Genomic DNA, 14,110 nt, shown 5'->3' on the forward strand with positions numbered 1-14,110 from the left:
AGTCTGCTCCGCCATTCCGTCATGGCTGATTTATTTTCCTTCTCAACCCCATTTTCCTGCCTTCTCTCAGTAACGTTTGATTCCCTTACTAATCAAGAAACTACCTGTCTCTGCTTTAACTACGCCCAGTGGCTTGGCCTCCATGGCCGTCTTTGACAAAGAATTCTGCAATTCAGTGAAAACTGGCAATAAGTTGCAGCTTTGTCCTGTCAGTGGGCTTACAGTACCAACCCTTCCTGGTCTCCCTCTCTCTTGCTAAAAGACAGCAATGTGTGCATGTTAGTATTGGAGGAGGACAGGTGTAGATGTCTTCCACAGTTCTTGCCCCTGCCAGATGAGTAGGAGTTGGAGGACTGTGGCGCAGTATCCTCAAGCCACTCAGTGGCACCAAAAGAGACAGTGATGTCTCCATATGTGAACCTGCCTTGTATTGCGGTGAAGTACCATGGTTACTCAAGGCAACACAAAATGCTGGAGAAACAGCAGGTCAGACAACACCTATGGGAGGAATAAATAGTTTTGGGTGGAGATCCTTCATTAGAATTGGAAAGGAAGAGAAGAAACCAGAATAAAAAGATGAGTGGGTGGGGAGGGAAAGAAGTACAAGCTGGCAGATGATAGGCAAGGCCAGCTGAGGGGTAATGTCGGTGGGTGAGGGAGGGTGGATGAAGTAAGAGGCTAGGAGGGGATAGGGGATACCTTTCTCTGATTCCCCTCCTCCTTCCCCTTCCTCCATGGTCCACTCTCCACTCCATCTTCAGCCCTTCTATCACCTATCACATCCCAGCTCCTTACTTCGCCCCCTGCTAAGCTGGGAGTGATATGTGGAAGAGCCTGAAGAAGAGGGAATTTATAGGAGAGGACAGTGCATCATGGGAGAAAGGAAAGGAGGAGGAGAACTAGAGGGAGGAGTTGGTAGCTGAGGAGAAGTGAAGGAGGTAATGGGGAATCAGAATGGGAAATTGAAAAAGAGAGAAAGGGGAGGGAGAGAAATTACCACATCTTAGAGAAATCAATGTTCATACCATCAGGTTGGAGGCTACTCATCCATAAATGCTGCCTGACTTGCTGAGTTCCTCCAGCATTTTGTGCGTTGTTCTTTATTTCCAGCATCTTCAGAATCCCTTGTGTTTATGGTTTCTCAAAAGTTGCAAATATAGTGAAGAATGGGTCAGCAACACCTTATGTTTAAAGGAAATATATTTGAAGCTATTCGCAAATATACTTGCAAGAGTTTTTGATGCGATTTTAATTGCTGGTTTGATCTGTTGTTTAAAGGCAATCCTCCAGACGCTTACTTTCATGGTTTTTTATCCCTTTTTTCAGTTTGTAAGTAAGAGTTCATTTACAGCCCTACTGGTTTGATTCAGTCATTCAGTCACGTTATTGTCCTCTTTCAAATGTGAACGTAGATTCTCCATCAGCAGTAGCATGATCTAGTGCTACAGGCCATGGCTGCTGCTGTTTGCTGTCCTTCCCCTGCTCTGTCTCCCTCGGGGTCTCAATTACCACGAGATTCAAACGCACTTGGCCAGCAGTAGTGATCTATGACATGCAGCTACTCCTGCCCATCTTGTGTTGCAGCACACTTTGCCTTCCCTCCGTCCGCACTCTCTTCGCTCCGCATGTGCTGAGGCTGAAGTCACGCCGTTGATTGGCTTTGCTGGGCTGCACACAGACGCTTTGTTTGTTGTCTCTCTGTGCCTGTCCAAATCTCAAGTCTGTTTATTTTGCATGAGTCATAATTCTTATCACTTTCAGATCTTGATCAGTAGAAAACATCAGTGCAATTAACTGTTCTGTCATCGAAATGTTAATCCAGACAAGTAGGATAGTCTAAAGAGAGTAATCAGTTAAATATGATATATCAATAACAATCTATTCTGCACAGTGACCATGTGAACCTAGTATGTAACAGAAATATTATCAATTTATTTGGGGCGAAACGGTAGCGTAGTAGTTAGCATAATGTTATTATAAAACTAGCAACCGAGGCTCGCTTCCCGCCACTGTCTGTAAGGGGTTTGTACGTTCTCCTAGTGACCGTATGGGATTATACAGGTTAATCTGTTTTCCTTATTTTTCTTGCATGACCTGACCAAACTTCAGATTTGTTAATTTTAGAATTCTCAGAATACTTCTAATCCAGGGTAACGGTTCCATAAAACATAGGAGCAGAATTAAGCCCATCCTCCACCATTCCATCGTGGCTGACTTATTATCCCTCTCAACTCCATTCTCCTGTCCTCTCCATGTAACCATTGACACATTTACTAATCAAGAACCTATCAACCTCCCTATTCCATTGTTGTCTAATGACTTGGAGACAGGTTTGAGTTTTAATGGGTTTAGCAGGAGTTCATGGGGAATGAGGGGGAAATTTAAATTCAGTAATTCAAATAAAATCTGGGGGTGATAAAACTTATAGGGATCATGAAATCACCATATTATTATAAAAATCTATCTGGTTTACTAATGTCCTCCAGGGAAGAAACCTGCCTCCTTGCCTACTCTGAATTATATACTCGAAACCCGCAGTGATGTAATTCACTCTTGATGTAATTCGCTACCCTCTAAACAGTAAAAGCTGGACTACAAAAGCTAGCTTTAGTAGTAATGTCACTGTCAACTAAAAACATTAAATAAATTTTGAAGTGCAAACAGAAGCTTAACGTTAAACAGGCCAGAAGGTCCTGTTGTCATGCTGTATCTCTAAATAAATAAATTTCAATTTATTTTTCTTCTTAATTGGTTTATGGAGAATCACAAAATTGAAGGAAATAGTGTTGTAAGTACACAAACAGGAATACATCAAGAATTGAATATGGGAAATTAATGCTACAGATTGAGCCTTCAGGGACCAGCAGATAGTACCAGGTTATCCAAAGAAAATCCTCCTGTTCTTTCAGGACACAGGAAAAGACCTAGCAAGTTAACCACAGTGTTGGTGATTTTAATTTCAAACTTCTGTGATGGTGACTACCATATGATGACATGTCAGCAGCCCGATTTGCATCTCTCCATCTATTTTTGTATCTGTTGACCAGTAATGTTGAGATGCAAAAGAGGCTGATAATTTGCTATAAGCTGGTTTGTACCATCAAGCAGGGTCCAGGAAGATTCGTAAACATGAGATAAAACCTACCTGTAGTTGATACCAGTTACCTGCTTAAATTATTATTTGTTTTTTTTAGAGATATAGCACGGTAACAGACTCTTACAGCTCAGCAGGCCCACGCCGCCCTATTACACCCCCATGACAAGTTAACCTACTAACCCATACGTTTCTGGAGTGTGGGAGGAAACCAGAGCACCTGAAGGAAACCCATGCGGTCATGGTGAAAACATACAGTGGTGGGAATTGAGCCTGGGTTGCTGGCTCTGTAATAGCGTTTTGCTAACAGCTATGCTTAGAATATTTGATATTCCTCATATATAATAGTATTTTATATCCTGGCCATAAAACTTAGAGTTTTATTTCAACCCTTTGCTTGTCTTCTGAATGTGGATTTAAGAGTGCAGATGCTGAACAGGGAACTCTTAACACGTCCATTCTCCAGCGGAAGATCATTGGCTGGTAAATTACAAACTGTGCTGGCTCAACCGCTACTCCATGTCCTTTCCTTCCATGCGTTGGCAGCCCATCTGTAGGAGGGAAGGTAGAATGTGTATACACTCAAGAGAAAGGCAGGTGCAATCAAGTAGGAGGTGGAAGTCAAACTCAGCAAGAAAGAATGGCTTGTTAAACGGAGGCCAGTGTGCAAGTCAACAACTTTGTGCAATTTTTACACAGGCTTAGAACACTACAGCACAGAAATGGGTCCTTCATCCCATTTAGTCCATGCTGAACTGTTAATCTTCCCAGTCCCTTCAAGCCATACCTGGACGAGAGTTAGTGAAGTTTTATATCTCTCATTTCTTGGTCTTGAGAGAGGTGGGAAGATAACAACAGAGCTCACTACTAGCAATCTTTATTTATCACTTTAAAGGCAGGTAGACTATGAACCAGTCCCTGCCCACCAAAATTAACATCCAGGCAGTGCTGTCGGCATTTACATGCAGCAGTATCCAGATGAATAATTAGCCAAAAATAAATCCAGTTAAGCCAGTGCACTTGTGGGCTTGCCTGCAGTTTATTTTCGTTGTGATTAAATCAAACGCTTCAGCTGAAACTAAATCCTGAGTGGGTTTGATGCAGTCAGGAATCATCAATTAATTTCCTTCTGGTACAGGAGGAAAGAAGGACAATCTGTTTATTTCTCATTGTCCTCAGTTGAAGAACCTGCAGGCTTTTTATTCCCATTCACAAGTTATTATTTTTTAATTTTAAATGCATATCCTATTAATATCAGTTAATTAATATTTTGTCAGACAGCTATTAAAAATTCAGGTCCAAAACCATTACGTTTCTTACTCTAAGCAATTTCAGCTAAAAGGGAAATCCAACAAAGAGCTCTATCTAAACAAGAATCTTCCATTTATATAGGATGGACTGCAAACATTCTAGAGCACTTCAGAGAGAGATTATAAAGCAAAGTATAACAATATGAGAAGAGGTAGGTGTCAAGGCACATTAACCCTCAAAACCAGTCTACGGAGGGCAGGCTAGGACAGGTAGGTAAAGGGCTGCTTCAGTGTGTAGTTGTTGAGTCTGACAGTGTAAAGTACTGTGCCATCTCATTGTTGTGTCTGTTTGAAATGGCTGCTTTTCCTTGCCACTGATGGTCATCTTTCTTACACCCCCACAGGTTCAGTGCATGCCACGTCGATCGCAGCCTCAAGGGTGGAGCAAGCGTTGTCAGAGGTGGCCTCATCCTTGCAAAGCAGCATGCCCAAGCAGGGACCAATGCACCCGTGGATGACCCTGGCACAGATCTGGTTGCATGCAGGTTAATTTGCGGTGAATCTCCGCCGTTCTTTTGACTACTATTTCAAGTCGAGTTTATTGACATGTGCACATCTACAGTGAGGTTCAGGTACAGTGTAAAACTTGCTTGCAGCAGCATCATAGACACATGGATCCAGACAACACAAAAAGCATGAATTACACAAGAAAGTGAAGAGAAAAAAGGTTGTGCAAAACGGCATTAGTACAAAATAAAACAAGACAAAATCAGAGAGCAACTGGTGATTATTGCTAAGTAAGGGTTAGAGCTGTGCAGGTTTATTCAAGAGCCTGGTGATTGTATGACTGGTCAGTTCAAGAATCTGATGGTTATATTTAAGTCTGATCAAGAACCTGATAGTTGTAGACCAGGTCTGTTCAATAACCTGGTGGCAGCAGCACAGGTCTGTTCTAGAACCTGGTGTTTGTAAGACAGTTCAGATCAAGAACCTGATATTTGTAAGACCGGTCAGTTCAAGAACCTGATGGTTATTTTCAGATGCTGAAGGTAAATATATATGCATAACAATGTAACGCAATGCACACACACACACACAGATATACAGAGTAAGGAGGCATGCAGATTTTATGATTCTGATTTTCCATCATGCATTGGACAATGTCTACTTGTATGTATATGGTGCTTTTTAAGTGCTTTGCAGAAGTTTGTCAAAGATGGGATGGATTAGCTGGTCCGAAAGCTATAATCAGAGAGGTTGATTTTACAGAGAATGAAGAAAGAAAGAGCTAGAGGGATTTAATAATGGAAATAAAGACTGGGGATCTAAGATTCTGACAGAATGCGTCCTGCTGCTGATGAAAGGGAGAGGAGGCTGGTGTGGAGAGCTGAGAAGTTGATAGAAACATAAAAACATAGAAATGGGTCTGGGAGGCTGGGAGACTCCAGGACCCTTCTCATCTGACACTGAGCACAGAAAACTGGCCTCACACACATACTTAAAAAACACAAAATGCTGGCAGAACTCAGCAGGCCGGACAGCATCTATGGGAGGAGGTAGTGACGATGTTTCAGGCCGAAATCCTGATGAAGGGTTTCGGCCCGAAACGTCGTCACTACTTCCTCCCATAGATGCTGTCTGGCCTGCTGAGTTCTGCCAGCATTTTGTGTTTTTTTTTATTTCCAGCATCAGCAGATTCACTCGTGTTGCCTTTGAATTCACACACATACTTCCTCCTTTCTGCAAATAACAAAGTTAAACCTACCTTGCCTCGTCCAGTTACTGCCTAAGCCCGTTGAGCCAAAGCCCTACTACTCTGCTGCCTCTCACTCCGCTGTTCACTGGAAGCAGTGGTCTTTTTAAACCTTTTGCGCTCAACTGGCTGACATCACGCGCCTGTGTGGTCTCGCCTCTCTTTAACCCCAAGTAGTAAAGAACTCCCTTCGCTCCGAAAAATCAGCTGTTCACTCGCAGCCTTCTTGCTCCGAATTAAAAACCGTTGAAGATTCCTTGCCTTTTTAAACCGTTGGCGCTCTACTGGCTGACGTCACGCGCCTGTGTAGTCTGGCCTCTCTTTAACCTGGAGTAGTAAAAAACTCCCTTCACGCCGAGAAATCAGCCATTCACTCGCAGCCTTCTTGCTGTGATGTAAGGGGTATTGTAAAAGCAAAGCAGTCTGCGAGTATAGAGGAGCAAGATAGAAATAGAACACAATGGTACAACCTTAAGCTTTAAGCTTTAAGATGTGGAAAGAATTGGAGGGTTCAAGTGAAGGGGAGCCAAGTGCCATCAGTGTGCATGAAAGTGGACTTTGTTTTGTGGATGATGCTACTCTAGAGGCCTCACCTGTATGTGAGGAGTTTGTACATTCTCCCCCTGACTGCATGAGCTTCCTCCCACATTCTAAAGATGTATGGGTTCGTAGGTTAATTGGTCACATGGGTGTAATTGGGCAATGTGAGCTCTTTGGGCTGGAAGGGTCTGTTACCATACTATATCTCTAAATTAAAGAAAAATGAGAGATTGAAGTGTGAGCCTCTACAGCCTTCTCCATCATTCATTAAAATCATGGCTGATGTTTTGATTTCGACCCTTCCTGTCTACCTGTTCCAATATATATTTATTCACTTAATCTTAGTCTGGGTAGTGGAGAACTTTGAAGATCCCCAACCCTTTGGTAGCTAAGGGGACGTACAAGCCATAGAAGAGCAAGGAGGGAAGTCGTAGTACAACTTTACAGAACTCTAATTAGCCCACAACTAGAGAACCATGTACAGTTCTGGTTGCCACATTATAAGAAGGATGTAAATGGACTGGAGAGGATGCAGGGGAGATTTGCCATGGTTGGAGCATTTCAGTTGTAATGAAAACTGAATCGTTCAAGTTCAAATTTATTGCCATCTGTCTGTACATACCTACAACCAAATGAAACAACATTCCTTTGGACCACAGTGCACCCACCAAACATTTATCACACACAGAACACAAAGCAAAATATTATAGTAATTAAGTTAATAAAATATAATTCAAAATGCATGTAGAGTGCAGTACAGACAAACAGTAAACAGCTCGAAGTTCTAGTCATGAGACCTCAGTGGTGGCAGGGTTTTCATTAGTCATACAGCCTCCTTCCTAACGATAGTGTGTCAAAGAGTCTGGGTAGTAGAGATTCTCAGCATTGCTTCTGGCTCTTCGTCTACAATGCTGCTGGTAAATGTCACAAATGGAGGCGGGGAAGGAGACTCTGGTGATCTTCTCAGCTATTCTTATTGTCCTCTGTAGGGTTATGCGGTCCGATGTTTTGCAGCTTCCGTACCACACAATGATGCAGCCAGACAGGACTCTTTCAATGGCACTCTTGAAGAAAGTTGATAAAACGAGGGCACAGAGTCTTGCACATCTCGGTCTCCTCAAAAAACATAGATGCCCCTGTGCCTTCTTGACTGATGAGGAGATGTTCTTGGTCTAGGTTAGATTGTCCTTTATGTGCACACCAAGGAGCTTTGTACTCTCTACTCCCTCCACAGCAGAGCCATGGATATGCAATGGAAAGTGGTTGACCTGTACCCTACTGAAGTCCATAACCATCTTGGCCATACTGAGACTCAGGTTTTTGTTCTCAAAGCATTTGACAAGCCTCTCTACCTCCTCTCAGTTTGCCTACTCATCATTGTTGCTGATGAGGCCAACCACTGTTGTATTATCGGTGAACTTGATGATGTGTTTTGAGCTGGATCTGCAGTGCAGTCATGAGTCAGCAGCATGAACAGCAACGGGTGAGCACACAGCCCTGGGAAAACGCCATTGCTCAGTGTGACAGATAGAAACATAGAAAACCTATAGCACAATACAGGCCCTTCAGCCCACAAAGTTGTGCTGAACGTGTCCCTACCTTGGAAATTACTAGGCTTACCTATAGCCCTCTATTTTACTAAGCTTCATGTACCTAACTGAAAGTCTCTTAAAAGACTCTATTGTATTCACCTCCACCACCGTTACCAACAGCCCATTCCATGCACTCACCACTCTCTGAGTAAAAAACTTACCCTTGACATCTCCTCTGTACCTACTCCCCAGCACCTTAAACCTGTGTCCTCTTGCGGCAAGCATTTCAGCCCAGGAAAAAGCTTCCAACTGTCCACACGATCAATGCCTCTCATCATCTTATACATCTCTATCAGGTCACCTCTCATCCTCCGTCGCTCCAAGGAGAAAAGGCCGAGTTCACTCAACCTGTTCTCATAAGGCATGCTCTCCAATCCAGGCAACATCCTTGTAAATCTCCTCTGCACCCTTTCTATGACTTCCACATCCTTCCTGTAATGAGATGACCAGAACTGAGCACAGTTCTCCAAGTGGGGTCTGACCTGCATCCTATATAGCTGCAGCATTACCTGTTGGCTCCTAAATTCAATTCCACGATTGATGAAGGCCAATGCACCGTATGCCTTCTAAACGACAGTCATCCTGCGCAGCTGCTTTGAGCGTCCTGTGGACTCGGACCCCAAGATCCCTCTGATCCTCCATCATTCCAAGAGTCTTACCATTAATACTATATTCTGCCATCATATTTGACCTATGAAAATGAACCACTTCACACTTATCTGGGTTGAACTCCATCTGCCACTTCTCAGCCCAGTTTTGCATCCTATCAATGTCCTGCTGTAAACTCTGACAGCACTCCACACTATCCACAACACCTCCAACCTTTGTGTCATCAGCAAACTTACTAACCCATCCCTCCACTTCCTCATCCAGTTCATTTATAAAAATCACCAAGAGTAAGGGTCCCAGAACAGATCCCTGAGGCACACCACTGGTGACTGACCTCCATGCAGAATATGACCCGTCTACAACCACTCCTTGCCTTCTGTGGGCAAGCCAGTTCTGGATCCACAAAGCAATGTCCCCTTGGATCCCATGCCTTCTTACTTTCTCGATAGGCCTTTCAAGGGGTACCTTATCAAATGCCTTGCTGAAATCAATATACACTACATCTACTGCTCTTCCTTCATCAATGTGTTTAGTCACATCCTCAAAAAATTCAATCAGGCTCGTAAGGCAGGACCTGCCCTTGAAAAGCCATGCTGACTATTCCTAATCATATTATACCTCTCCAGATGTTCATAAATCCTGCCTCTCAGGATCTTCTCCATCAACTTACCAACCACTGAGGTAAGACTCACTGGTCTATAATTTCCTGGGCTATCTATACTCCCTTTCTTAAATAAAGGAATAACATACGCAACCCTCCAATCCTCCGGAACTCCTCCTTTTCCCATTGCTGATGCAAAGGTCATCGCCAGTGGCTTAGCAATCTCTTCTCTCGCCTCCCACAGTAGTCTGGGGTACATTTCGTCCGGTCCCAATGACTTATCCAACTTGATGCTCTCCAAAAGCTCCAGCACATCCTCTTTCTTAATATATTCATGCTCTAGCTTTTCAGTCTGCTGCAAGTCATCACTACAATCACCAAGATCCTTTTCCATAGTGAATACTGAAGTAAAGTATTCATTAAGTACCTCTGCTATTTCCTCCAGTTCCATACACATTTTCCCCACTGTCACACTTGATAGGTCCTATTTTTTCACATCTTATCCTCTTGCTCTTCACAGACTTGTAGAATGCCTTGGGGTTTTCCTTAATTCTGCCAGTCAAGGCCTTCTCATGGCCCCTTCTGGCTCTCCTAATGTCCTTCTTAAGCTCCTTCCTATTAGCCTTATAATCTTCTAGATCTCTAACATTACAGACAAACAGACATACTTTATTGATCCCGAGGGAAATTGGGTTTCATTACAGTCGCACCAACCAAGAATAGTGTAGAAATATAGCAATATAAAACCATAAATAATTAAATAATAATAAGTGAATTATTCCAAGTGGAAATAAGTCCAGGACCAGCCTATTGGCTCAGGGTGTCTGACACTCTGAGGGAGGAGTTGTAAAGTTTGATGGCCACAGACAGAAATGACTTCCTATGACGCTCAGTGTTGCATCTCAGTGGAATGAGTCTCTGGCTGAACGTAATCCTGTGCCTAACCAGTACATTATGGAGTGGATGGGAGACATTGTCCAAGATGGCATGAAACTTGGACAGCATCCTCTTTTCAGACACCACCGTCAGAGTCCAGTTCCACCCCCACAACACCACTGGTCCTACGAATGAGTTTGTTGATTCTGTTGGTGTCTGCTACCCTCAGCCTGCTGCCCCAGCACATAACAGCAAACATGATAACACTGGCTCTCTTGACCTTTTGTAGGTTTTTCTTTTCTTCTTGACTAGATTTACTACAGCCTTTGTACACCACAGTTCCTGTTCCCTACCATAACTTCCCTGTTGAGATGTTACTGCCAACTCATGCTGACTTTCCATTAAGAAGTCCAAGATCCAGTTACGGAGCAGGATGTTGAGTCCCAGCAAGGACAGTTTACCCACCAGCCTCTGAGTAATGATTGTGTTAGGCTCCGACCTGAAGTCAATGACCAAAATTCTGGTGTGTTAGGCATTGTTTTCTAGGTGGGACAGGACAGAGTGGAGGCCAGCGGCTGTGGCATTATTAGTGCACCAGTTTAAGCAGTAGGTGGATTAGAAAGTATGCAATATAGTTGGAAGGGGGATTTTATATGATTCGTTACCAGCCACTCTAAGCACTTCATGATTGTTGAAGTCAGTGCCCCTGGGCAGTAATCATTTAGGCCAGTTACCATCGCTCTCATGACCACTAGAATGATGGTAGCTGCCTTAAAGCCTGCAGGGGCACTGAACTGTTTTAAGGAGACATTAAAGATGCCCTTTAAGACCTCTGTTAGCTGGGCCGTACAATCCCTCAGCACCAGATCAGGTATGTTGTGTGCCCCCACAGCTTTGCATAAGTTTACCCTGACTAGGATCCTCCTCACATCGGCTGCAGTCAGACAGGGTGTCTGTTCCTTAGGGTGAGGAGGGGGAGGGCTATCCCCAATGTCACATCTTTCATTGTGTCTAATCACGCATAGAAGGCATTCAGCCTATCAGGAAGGTATGTGTCACAGTCATTGGCACATAGGGTAAACTTGTAATCTATTATGGTTTGTATCACTTTCCACTTGTGTTGTGTGTCCCCAGTGTCACAAAGGTGTCTGTGAGCTTTCTGTAAGTACTCTCACTTTACCTTCCTGATGGCACGAGAGAGCACAGCTTTTGCTGACTTTAGAGTCAACCTCTCTCCTGATCTGCTCTGAAGGCAGTGTCCTGATCCCTCAACAGTGCATGAATCCCTGCAGTCAGCCATGGTTTTTGGTTTTCCATGGCAAAGAAATGTTTAAACACAGCAATGTCCTCAATGCACTTTCCTGTGTAGCCAGTCACCGATCACACATATTCATCAATGTTGACATGATGGTTGTAGGTAGCTGCCTTCCTGAATGTACTCCAGTCCAAGTTTTCAAAACAGTCCTGATCTTGTAAAATGGCTTGACTTGTTTAACCAGTGGTCTGTTTGTATGCTAAGATTAGATTATTGGATATGTGGTACAATACAAGGAAAAATAACAATGCAGAATACAGTGTTACACTTACAAAGTATTGTTTAGGCGCACAGTAATGCACAAGACCATGATGAAGTAGATTGTGAGATCAAGGTTCCTGTTTATTGTATGAGGGGATCATCCAGTAGTCATACAACAGTGAGATAGAAGCTGTCTTTGAGTCTGATGTAAACATGAGGAAATCTGCAGATGCTGGAAATTCAAGCAACACACACAAAATGCTGGTGGAATGCAGCAGGTCAGGCAGCATCTATAGGGAGAAGCGCTGTCGACGTTTCGGGCTGAGACCCTTCGTCAGAACACATTCGACACATTCGGGCCAAGACCTGACGAAGGGTCTCTGCCCGAAATGTCGACAGCGCTTCTCCCTATAGGTGCTGCCTGACCTGCTGCGTTCCACCAGCATTTTGTGTGTGTTGCTTGAGTCTGGTGGTATGTGTTTTCAAGCTTTTGTATCTTCTGCCCAATGGGGGTGGGGGGGGGGTTAGGGGAGATGGCAGAATGTCCAAAGTGGTGGGTTCTTTGATAATTTGATTATGTTAGCTGTTTTCTGGAGGCAGTGAGAACTGTAGGCAGAGTCCATAAAGAGGAGGCTGGTTTCTGTCATGTACCGAGCTGTGTCCACAACCCTCCACAGTTTCTTGTGGTTATGAACAGAGCAGTTGCCGTACCAAGCCATGATACATCCAAAAGGTACATTTACACCACAGGGGCAAGCCAAATTCCTTTAGCCTCTTAAGGAGGAAAAAATGACAGTGAGCTTCCTTAGCCATGTTGTCTACAGGAAAGGTTATTGGTGATGTCCACTCCTTGAAACTCTCTACCCTCTTAACCTCAGTGCCATTGATGTAAGAAGGAGTGAGTGGACCACCCACATCAGTGCAAAAATTTACAAGAATGTTGCCAGGGCTTGAGGGCCCGAGTTATAGGGAGAAGGCTAGGCTAGGATTGGGCAGGCTAGGATTTATGTTCCTTGGGGCACAGGAGACAGAAGGAATCAAAATCAGAATCAGGCTTAAATTTGTTGTTTTCTAACAGCAGTACATTGCAATACATAGTAATACAAGCTATAAATTACAATAATATATTAATTAAGTAATGCAAGAAGAGAGGGAAAAATACTTAGTTGGTGTTCATGGGTTCACTGTCCATTCAGAAATCTAAAACATTCAGCACGTGTCTTCAGGCTCCTATGCCTCCTCCATAATGGATAATGAATTCTGGGGAACATAGATAGGCAGATTCCACAGTGTCTTTTTCCCAGGGAAAAGGAATCAAAGACTAAAGGTGTCAGGTGAAAAGGGCTAGATTTAAAGAAGACTTGAGGGGCAACTTCTTCCTGCAAAGGGTGATAATTCCCATATTTCAGGGTTTTTTTTGGCATTTATCTGGCCCACCGTCCGCTCAGTAATACACGATCCAGCCCACAGAGGCAAAAAGTTTGCCGACCCCTGGAGTAGATGAATGCTTGTTAATTATATTTATTTATAATTATAGACTCCAGTCTTCAAGATCTGTTGATTGAAGTATTAAATTGTTTTGTTTCTATTTAATTTCTGAGTGACATTTGCACAATTTTGTTTGATTTGTTCATTGGTGGCTGATTAGGTCAATGTTAATTATCCATCCTCAGTTATCTTTGAGCAATCACAAATCAATCACACTGTAGTGACCCAGGAATCGCCAGTTTGTTAGATTGGATGTGGAGAGCAAGCTGGTTTCTCTGACAGACCATGCTGAATCACAGTTGAATTTATTGTCAGATACCCATTTCAGTTCTAGCCACCCCAGTGTAAGAATGATGTTGAAGATCTGGAGAGAGTGCAGAAGAGATTCACCAGGGTGCTGCCTGGATTGGAGGGTATGTGCTGTAAGGAGTTGAACAAACTTGGATTGTTTTCTCTGGAACAACAGAGGCCGAAGAAAGAAGTTTATAAGATTATGAGAGACATAGAAGCTGGTATCAGTTCCCAGGGTTGCAATGTCTAATTCCAGAGGGCCTGCTTTTAAAATAGGGGTGGGGAATAAGTTCAAAGGAAATTTCTGGTACAGGTTTTTTTTTACAGAGTAGTGGTGGAGGCAAATAAGATCAAGGCATTCAAGAGGTTCTTAGAAAAGCATATGATTGTGCAAGAAATGGAAAGGTATGGACATTGTGTAGGCAGATGGGATTAATTTTAGTTGAGCAGTTGATTACTAATATAATTAGTTCAGCACAGCAATTTAGTCTAAAGGACCT

At 43.3% G+C, this 14,110-nt stretch overlaps 1 protein-coding gene across 2 annotated transcripts in view; it reads left to right on the plus strand.

Annotated features, from left to right (window-relative positions):
- The window catches only part of ttc7b (tetratricopeptide repeat domain 7B), a 478,574-nt gene that overhangs the window by 331,945 nt on the left and 132,519 nt on the right, over positions 1-14,110 (plus strand). For both annotated transcript variants that reach the window (XM_059961183.1, XM_059961187.1), the window contains exon 18: positions 4,749-4,889. In XM_059961183.1, the coding sequence (XP_059817166.1) occupies positions 4,749-4,889 (141 nt within the window). The remainder of the gene's footprint in view (positions 1-4,748; positions 4,890-14,110) is intronic.

The sequence above is a fragment of the Hypanus sabinus genome, chromosome 2 (genome assembly GCF_030144855.1).
Source record: "Hypanus sabinus isolate sHypSab1 chromosome 2, sHypSab1.hap1, whole genome shotgun sequence".
Taxonomy (NCBI): Eukaryota; Metazoa; Chordata; class Chondrichthyes; order Myliobatiformes; family Dasyatidae; genus Hypanus; species Hypanus sabinus.